This window comes from Camelina sativa, chromosome 18, assembly GCF_000633955.1.
Source record: "Camelina sativa cultivar DH55 chromosome 18, Cs, whole genome shotgun sequence".
Classification (NCBI taxonomy): Eukaryota; Viridiplantae; Streptophyta; class Magnoliopsida; order Brassicales; family Brassicaceae; genus Camelina; species Camelina sativa.
This window is the reverse complement of record NC_025702.1, coordinates 9,572,720-9,583,277: the sequence shown is the minus strand read 5'-3', so window position 1 is coordinate 9,583,277 and position 10,558 is coordinate 9,572,720. Positions and strand designations below refer to the sequence as shown.

Genomic DNA, 10,558 nt, shown 5'->3' with positions numbered 1-10,558 from the left:
TGTTGTCACCGCGGTTGTAGCCATGATCTTCCCTTTCTTCAACGATTTCTTGGGTCTTATTGGAGCAGCTTCCTTCTGGCCTTTGACAGTTTACTTTCCCATTGAGATGCACATTGCTCAGAAGAAGATAAATAAGTTCTCTTTCACTTGGACTTGGCTAAAAATCTTGAGTTGGGCTTGTTTCATCGTCTCCCTCGTTGCTGCAGCCGGATCTGTGCAAGGACTCATAACAAGTCTCAAGGATTTCAAGCCTTTCCAAGCTCCCTAATGGAATTTGTGTTCTCACCATAACGTCTCAAAGAACACAAACTTACATGAACTCTCTTCTCTCCAATAAAAGTGTCTATTTCTTTGTAATTTATTGGTGTTTTATCACACAGCAAAATGTTGTATTGTACTTGCTTGTTTGAAGATCTATCAGCAATTAGCCCCATTTCCGTTTTCTTGGTCCTTATGCTCACTTACAATGAACATGACGCAAACTGAAAAAGGGAAGCATAACAAGCAAAAACACAACACAAATTAAGGAATAACCAATTTCACTATAATAGCTTACATGCTTAAAGGATTGGATCTTCTCAATACGAAACAACAAATTTTAAGTAAGAACTAGAAAAATATAAAACACGCTAGTAGTGGGTTCTATATTTTGTTAAAATGTTAAACACCAGTCACCAGTGACGTGATAGTTATAGTCACGTTGGGCTTATTTGTGATAATATCAATTGTAGGCTGTACCTGTAGTTATTGCAACTCTCAACTCTGTCAGCAAGATATTTCGTTAAAACTTTGTGAAAGTCCGTGTGTTAGATCTTACAAAACTAAAGATGAATTTATTTTCTTATGATTCTTATCCTTCGGCAATAAGTTAGACCAAAAGTTCAGTGATAAAATTATGTAGTGCAAGAACCATTATAACGTTCATATTACTGTCTCGTAATGTGACTACCTTCAAAAATATCAGCACTAAACGTTAAACTTGTTCATAAATATGTATTACAATTTGATTTTTTGGTCGCTAGAAGAGATTAATGTGGGGAATGGCCAGAATCTAAGCGCTTGGATCCCATTTAGACCACTCATTAAACAGTTAGGACAAGATAGCCTCGTCTAGTGGGACTTCCCATTCACCTACGAGTTGTTGCTGCTTGTGGCCCTCAACAATGGAAGCTCCATATGCCAAGAAAAAATCTTGTACTTCACCTACAAATCTGCCTAACAACAATTCATTACTAGTATATATACTTGGAGTTGGACTGTTGATGGTGAAGAAAACTTCTTCTCCTCCAGCTTAACATGGGAACTAGGAAGCATTTTGGTCGCGGGGGTGTACAGATTGCAACTTATACTATTGTCTTTTCTCTATATATGATGAAAGCAAAGACCACCTGCTCTTTCGTTGTGATTACAACGTATTGATTTGGCCATCGGTGAAGAATAGTCCTCGAAGTAATTAAAAGATCCATGTGACCCCTTTGTTTTTGTTTTCTATTTTTGGCAAGAACACACATATAGATATGGTTGACATTGTGTAGAACCAAAATATCCATTTTCTAATGATCTGTACTGTACATTCATATCATAATATATAAAATAAACGTTGAATTTGTCCTTCATTATTTGAATGCACCTAGCTAGGTTGGCTAAACGAATTTGAATATTATGGTCAGACCAATGAACACATAAGGGGAAATGGAGAAGTACAAAACATATATGAAAAATATAGTGTTTGGCAACTTGTTTGAAATTGAATAAAAAGAAAAATTAAGTTACTACAACAACTTATAATATGATTAATAAGAAACACCGGTCAAAAATATGATTAAGAAATAGAATTACAGTGTAGAAACTAGAAAGTCAAATGTCAACTTTCAAAGCTATAGTTCTCAATTGAGTGTTAAGTAAGTACACTCGTAAACTCTTACCGTCACAAAGACAATCTGTCCCGAAGGACCGTCACAAAGACCATCTGTCCCAAAGGACCATCAATACGAAATTAGCTTTTCGCTTAGCAATTCTCCACAGCAAATCATCAATACGAGCGTAATAAAACAAACAAGTACCATACGTCCGCACATTCTGATTCATGCATCAAATACTTTGCAAGCCGCCAACTCAAACCACTTGCCTTGTTTCCCTCAGCAAGTTTACCAAAACCTTGAATCTAGCAACCCTGTTCATCTCCAATGAATGTAATCCAACACCATCACAACGACTAGATTATCCTGACATGAAGGCTTCTCGTGAACTTATGTATCTGGCAAACATGCCTTTCCCGACTCAAACCTGCTGCAACTCCCCTTCCCGGGACTCCAGCACCACCGGCCTCACAATCCTGGCGCAACAGTCACACATTTATAACCGCTCTGGTCATAAAACCCTGACCTATTGGTCAACATATCCAACACCCAAGAATAAACCACCGTCAATCTCTCGAGGTCTACATTCAGTCGTTATGTTTATACTCACGTCCTAGGTATTGCTTGCTCCCAACTCCTCCACCCTTAGGTTGCAACCTTCGAGCCATACCGATCTCACTCTCACACCAGCGTCTTCGAGTTATACCATCTCACTCTTCGACCACAATCCTCAAGATCTCAGTATCATGGGAACAACTCATCCCCTCAGGAGAACATAATCCTCTCTGCCACTCTCGGAGCCCCCATCCCTTCGAGCTATCGGTATTCAGGAGAATCACCATCCCCTCAGGAGCAATAATCCTTGACGACTATAAACATCTACGACCAAAAGTACCTCCTGTGGTCCGAGTATAACATTGCAATGTTACACCTTCACACTCAACTTCTCATATCAACCTCGATTACCCACCAAACAGAGAAGTATCTAATCCAACTGCATATGAACACCTATCTGCCCCTCTAGGCTCGATACCTCGCGAGAAGAATATCGTACCGGTCATCTACAACTGCTCCATCCTCCTAACAAAAGATGGATAGTCCTCAACATCCGCAGCCCTCGGCTGCACCCCACCACATGTGGTACAACTAGAGCCTGCACTAGTACCCCTCTCGGTAACCGCTCCCACAGCACGCCAACAGATCCGCCAAGCGATCATCTCGACCTTGGGCTACACCTGCTGCTACGCCACACTTGGGTTCCCAGCACCCCGGCACGCTCACCAGCTAACCCCCTCTGGTCCCTCCTGATACGCTTGCGATCCTACGGCGTACCTCCTTGTGGAACTCTGGACCACACACTTGCTGGCCCCGGAAACCCGCCCGGCAACGACCACGACAACGCCCACGTCCACGACCAACAACTCAAACATCTTTAACCATTGCACTTCCAAGAACAGAGGCTAACACGCAATTTTAACATAACACAAAACCACAAAAACATAAACTCACTGTGGAATCACACTGTAGGCTCGAAGAGGATGTTCTAGGACTCCATGCCACACAAAAATTGACTAACTCACATAATCAATCAAAGCATGCAATCCCAACATCAACAACAGAAACCTAGTGAACCCAAACCTAGAACCGTAAAGGCTATGATACCAAACTGAAACGACCCGACCCGTTTTTTTTATAATAATAACTAATAATCATAAATAATAATAATAAATAAACTACAACTAGTGTTCCCATACCCACTAGCCACCTAACCACAATCATAACCAACAGCGGAAATAACCAATACCAATTTTCAACCAACAGGAAACATAAAACCAGCAACCTAGCAATGTTTCTAATGACCCAACTCTAGTAATGCAAGACAACAACCAATCGAGTCCCTAGAACATTCTCCTCTTCATTGCCTTGATTCCACGATGACACTTTGCCTTTACCTGCACCACAAATACAAATTGAGATGCATGAGTATTTGATAAACACTTAGTGAGGCAATCCTCCCATCTACTGAGCTATACACACAAGAATAAGATCTCTCATGCCACAAACAACAACAATAAAAAAAACCAGGAACATGCACAAGTGACCCGACACAATCCGGTTACTATCAGAAGGGTGTCGATCGACACCTGCTCGACACTCCCAAAACCCTAACGGTGTCGACCGACACCTCCATATGGTGTCGACTGACACCTCCACATGGTGTCGACCGACACTCACTAAGTCCCCGAGCCGTCCTCGCGTTGGTGTCGACCAACACCAATGTCGAGCAGTGATTTTTTTAGAACATAACCTCCGAAACTCGCCTCCAAACTTCTCCTTTTCGTCCCACATGATCCCATGAACGAATCCAAGCCTCAGGAGCTAGAAAAAACTCACAAACAACCAACAGAAACAACCAAACAACACACAATATCACAGAAACCGAGATCTTAGCTTAGATGAGACATGGTCATGCACTCACCTTAGCCAAACAACGAGATCTAAGCCCAAACGACGAAGCTACCACCACGAAAACCTTCCCACTACGTTCCTAGCACTGGATCTTTACTCCCACAGCAATATCTCACCAAAAAGGCCTTGAAATCTCACAAAACCTCCCAAAACCACAAGAACAAAGTTTGTCTCCCTTCTCTCTGTTCCAAGCGGCGACAAACAACAAAAACTCGACCTAGTTCGAGTTTTCTCCTTTAATACCCGGTTCTATGGTTTACTTAAACCAAACCAAACAAAATCGATCAAAAACTCAATCTGGTCGAACCAGAAAACGTTTGTGTCGACCGACACCACCATGGGTGTCGATCGACACCCACCCCCAAAACGAAGAGTTTTGGTTCGCGGGTGTTACACAAACTCTACTTATCCTGTCATTATCAATTAAGAACTTAGTGAACAAGAAACTGTTACTCTTCTAGGTGAATTAAAAAAGTATAGGAGAACTATTGGTTATTCACTAGATGATATTAAAGGAATTTCTGAAACTCTTTGCATGCATACGATTCATTTAGATGATGAATCAATGACTTCCATTGAACCACAAAGAAGGTTAAATCCTAACCTAAGAGATGTGGTGAGAAAAGAGAGTCTTAAGCTCCTTGATGCTGGTATCATATATCCTATATCGGATAGTACATGGGTTTCACTTGTATATGTGGTGCCAAAGAAAGGAGTAGTTATTATTGTTAAGAATGATAAAGATTGGCTAATTCCTTCTAGAACTATAACTGGACATCGCATGTGTATTGATTATAGGAGACTTAATGCTGCATCTAATAAAGATTACATCCCTTTACCATTCATTGATCAAATGTTATAAAGGTTAGCTAACCGTAATCATTATTGATTTCTTAATGGATATTCTGGTTTCCTTCAAATCCCAATTCACCCTAATGACCGAGAGAAAACCACATTTACATGTCCTTATGGTACCTTCGCAGAATGATGTTTGGATTATGTAATGCACCCGCTACTTTTCAGCAGTGTATAATGTCCATTTTCTCAGATCTTGTAGAAAATGTTGTTGTGGTATTCATAGATGACTTCTCTGTATATGGAGACTCTTTTTCTTCTTGTCTAACCAATTTGGTTTTAAATTGGGAAAAGTGTCACTACATGGTGAAAGAATGAATTGTTTTGGGGCATAAGATTTTAGAGAAAGGAATTGAAGTTGATAGAGCTAAGATTGATGTGATGACTAATCTAGCACCACTAAATTCAGTCAAGGTGGATAGTACCTTCGAATCCATATGGAGTTAGTACATTAATGTTCAATTTTTAATATACATGGTTAGGCTTTAACATTTTGTGTCTAGTATTTAGTGTGTTGGGCTTAAAGATTAGGTGTAGTATTCTATTCATGTACACATGACTACATATTTATGGATTTGATGTTGTCGTTGTGCCCTAAACCCTAAATCTAAACTCTAAACCCTAACCTTTAAATCCTAAACCCTAAACCCAAATCATTGACACATAATCCACATAAGTCGTAAAATATAATCCTATATTAGAAAACCCTAAACACTAAAACCTAAACCATGAATCTTTCCAAAAATCCAAAACCCAAACCCTAAATCCTATCCATGAACCCTAAACCCTAAATGATCACATGGTGATGCGTTAATAGTATCCACAAATTGTATGGTAAAACCTTAATCCTAAACCCTACACCTTGAATTTAAACATTTTAAAGCTTGAATCTAAAACATAGACACATCATCCATAAAATTATTATATCCATAAAAATACTATTCACTTATAAAATAACAAATGTTCAGCTAAAAATGGATAATATATAACTTATTCACCTAAAATATATAAAAATGGATCTTAAAATATAGAAAAATGTAATCATTATCTATTTTGCAATAAAATATATACAAATTTTTGATAATAACCACACAAATAACTATAAAAATAAAAGTAAGAAAAAACAGAGAGATAATAACAAAAAAAAAATACTATTTTTTGTGCTACAAAAAGAAACAAGGGCAAAATAGTCATCAATTTATTGCAAACTTGTCAAATCATTCTCAAAAGTATACCATGGACAAAAAGTAGATGTGTGTGAAAGACTTTCTTAGGAGAATGTATCTAAATGCCATTATCTCTAAAAGAAAATAAATATTATAAGGAGGAGATTTGAGAAATGTTTTTTTGGTCAAAAAGAGAATTAAATCCCAAAAAACTTTGCCTATAAAAAAAATATCATGGGGAGTCACAATTCAATAGATACAAAAAAAAAACAAATAAACAAACATGCGTTGTGTGCCTCACAAAGACGAAGTGCTAAGGTTCGCAAAAGATGTGGGAAAGAGAGTGGTTGATTATGTAGTGATGGGAGCATAGGTTGTAGGTGAATCGTCTAATCTTTTGTATTTTTTGACTTCATTTTATTTTACTTGAAACCTTGATTCAAAAAATCGAAAAAAAATTTCTATTTTGATTTGACTTTCTACTTAAATATGATGTTAAGATTAGAGATCTACTATTTCTATGTCATATTCAATTGAAAAGAAGAAAAAATGGGTAGAAACTAAGCTAAAAAAAAGATGGCGGCTATAGATTTAGGGTTTTACAGTAGCTGGATTGTGGGGAGACGATAGCCGTTTGAATTACCGTTTTGCCTTTGTTAATAATTTTTTTTAAGGAATGATCCATGGCACAAAGAATGAAGAAAATGAAGAAAGAAAAAAGAATGAGGAAAAAAAGGAAGAGATTAAAAAGACGTAAGTACAAAATGTCGAGGAGGAGGAGGAAGAGGATGATGATGATGATGATGTTGGCGGAAGCTCCCCTGCATATATTTATAAGAATAAGAAGAAGAGTTTGGTTATATGTCCTTGATATGTCATTGGTATTTGTGGGTCCACATTAATCACCGGAACAGTTAACTCCGTTAACAGAATAGTTCACCCGTCAACTAAACAATAACTTCGTTCGTTCTATTAACAAACATGATTTTTCATAAATTAGGATCTTAAATGTGATAATTAATTATAAAAAGTAAAAACATCACAAAGGAAAAAAAAATCAAAATAAAACTATAAGATAAAAAGAAATCATTCCATAAAACATAAACCATGTTCATATAAAATGCATTTGAATCATTTCAAAAAGACATTGTCTAAGTCTTTTCTATTTTTATTTTTTACTAACCCTAACCCCCAAATCGATTTGATTTTGGGCATTTTTTTATTTCATTTTTGTTTTAATTATTTTAATTAGTTTTATTAATTGAAAAACATATTAAAAATCACATGTGGGTTATTAAACGAACGAAGTTATTTTTCAGTTGACGGGTGACCTATTCCGTTAACGGAGTTAATTGTTTCGGTGATAAATATTGACCCACGAACATGAATGCCACATTGCAAGTTTTATTTAATAAATTTGACATTTTGATGGTTTTAGTTGAGAGTATAATAGTTTGGAGGTTTAAACTGGGAGTCATTGCCACTTTGATAGTTTTTTATGGGATTTTCCCAAATAAATTATATTGAGGGAGGAACTAATAAAGACTTTGTGTTCTCTGTTCTCACGTCTCTCTTTGTCTCTCTCGTCTCTCGTGTTCATCGTCGTCAATTTAGTTCCAGAACCCTAATTTCTCTTTACTTCTTTGATCAAATTGTTTGTTCCTCCCCATTTTCATCGTCTTTATGTTCTGTTCTCTCTGATCGAATTCTCCAGCAGTCTAAACCCTTATTTCTTTGTGTTCTCTGTCTCTGCTTAATTGTCTCTTCTTGTTGATGATCAGCTTTGGATCTTATGCGAGCGAGTGTCATGTGACACATTCATCTTTTATCTTAATCCAAATTTTAGGAAAAAGGCAAATTTAAAATTTATAAAAATACAAAACAAAACATTTTTTCTGTTACTTAATATACAATTTTTTCTGGTTTGATAGTCCCAGAAAGGGGCTTGAGACCAGGTGATCCGTTTTCTCCATACATTTTTATCTTATGTACGGAGGTTCTGATTGCTAATATTCGGAAGGCAGAGGAGGAAAAGAAGATTACAGGTATAAAGGTGGCAAATAAGTGCCCGCCAATCACACATTTGTTGTTTGCGGATGACAGTCTTTTTTCTGTAAGGTTGATAGGGATCAATGTAGGGTTGTTTTGGATATTTTAAAGCAGTACGAGGCCGCCTGGGGACAGCATATAAATTTTGAGAAGTCTTCAATTTAGTTCGGTCATAAGGTCGATGACTTGGCAAAGGAGGAGATACAGGGGTTTCTTGGGATAACCAATCTAGGTGGCATGGGCTCGTATTTGGGTCTTCCAGAAAGTTTGGGGGATCCAAAACGCAGGTTTTTTCTTTTGTTAGAGATCAGTTGCAGAACTGAACAACTGGCTGGTCAGCGAAACTGTTGTCAAAAGGAGGGAAGAAGGTGATGATTAAGTCGGTTGCGACCGCTGTATCAACTTTTTTGATGTCTTGTTTTCGGTTACCAAAAACAATAACATCCAAACTAACGAGTGCTGTGGCGAACTTTTGGTGGAGCTCTAATGGCCATTCTGGGGTATGCATTGAATAGCTTGGGTGAAGCTTTGTTGTAGCAAGCAGTTGGGTGGCTTGGGTTTTAGGAGTGTTGATGATTTTAACACAGCTCTGTTGGCTAAGCAGCTATGGAGATTGATGGAATTTCCGGACTCACTGTTTGCTCGGGTTTTTAAGAGTAGGTATTACCGAAATTCAAACCCGATGGAACCAATAAGGTCATACTCTCCTTCTTATGGATGGAGAAGCATTGTTTCAGCTAGATATCTGGTAAATAAAGGGCTTATTAAAAGGGTTGGCTATGGGGACTCCATTTCTATATGTCTATATGGCAGGACCCCTGGATTCCAGCTCAATTCCCAAGACCAGCTTTAAGTAATGGTCCTTTTCAGGATCCAGAACTTCGATTGACTCATTTGATCAATTGCCAAACGAATATTTGGCATAGGGATCTGCTCTATGAGCATTTTGATCTCGTAGATGCAGCTTTAATAGAAGCTTTGACTTTAGGTAATTGTTCAAGGGCAGATTACTTAGGTTGGCACTTTACTAAGCATGGAAAATATACGGTTAAATCTGGGTATGAGGTGGCGCGCTATGCGATCCCGAACACCTTCCAAGCGTCTGGGGCGGGGACAGAGATTACCCTTCTTTTGGAAAAGATTTGGCGGGTTCCATGTCCACCCAAACTGCAGCATTTTATGTGGCAAGTGTTGACGGGTTGTATTTCGGTATCGGATAATTTGAAAAGAAGAGGGATAGATTGTGATGTCGATTGTGCATGTTGTTGGGCAGATGTGGAAAATATAAATCATGCCATTTGTTTTGTGTCCACCGGCTGGCCAGGCTTGGGCTTTAGCGAATGTTCTGGTGGGGCCGCAACTCTTCCTTACGGAGTCGGTTTATGCTAGTGTGGATCATTTTTTGGGTTCCAACAATCCGGGATCACAGGTTGCAGCCTTTCCTTGGATAGTGTTTGGAAATCACGGAATTCTCAAGTTTTTGAGAACCAGGTTGAACGACCTGATGAGGTTGTCCGGGTGGCGATAGGTGAAGCGGAGACTTGGCAGCAGGCACATGTGGAGGTAGTTCCGGACGAGCTTCAGTCCTCACCTAATGCTCTGTCTTCTGGGCCTCCGGGCTACAATGCTCCCCTTCCGCCGTTTGTTTCCGGCCACCGGTGTTTTGTGGATGGTTCTTGGAAAGTAACTGATGTTTTTGCAGGTGCAGGATGGATGTGTACTTCTTCAAAAGGATAACCCCCGATTCTTGGCGCCATCAATTTCCAACGTAGTTTGTCCCGTTATATGCAGAAGTAGAAGCTTTCATTTGGGCGATGCGGTGCATGATTGGACACGATTTCCAGGAGGTGGTGTTTTACACGGACTGCTCCGATTTGGTGAAGATGGTGTCTTCGCCTCTGGATTGGCCCGCCTTCACAACGTACCTAGACGACATCAAGACTGACAGGGAGGAGTTCTCTTCTTTTTATTTGGTTTAAGTATCTAGAAATGCTAATGTTCGTGCGGATTCACTGGTTCGTCAAGAGCGTTTCATTACGCAGCGCATTTTATTTGTAAACAATGTTCCCACAAATTGGCTCATTTGAGTTGATTTCTTTCTGTTGACAAAAAAAAAAAAAAAAAAAAAAAAAAAAAAAAAAAAAAAAAAAAAAAAAAAAA

At 38.6% G+C, this 10,558-nt stretch overlaps 1 protein-coding gene across 1 annotated transcript in view; it reads left to right on the top strand.

Annotated features, from left to right (window-relative positions):
* The window catches only part of LOC104760943 (amino acid permease 6), an 8,497-nt gene extending 8,053 nt beyond the window's left edge, over nucleotides 1-444 (top strand). The window contains exon 7 of the mRNA XM_010483940.2: nucleotides 54-444. Coding sequence (XP_010482242.1) covers nucleotides 54-268 — 215 coding nt within the window. The 3' untranslated portion in view covers nucleotides 269-444. The remainder of the gene's footprint in view (nucleotides 1-53) is intronic.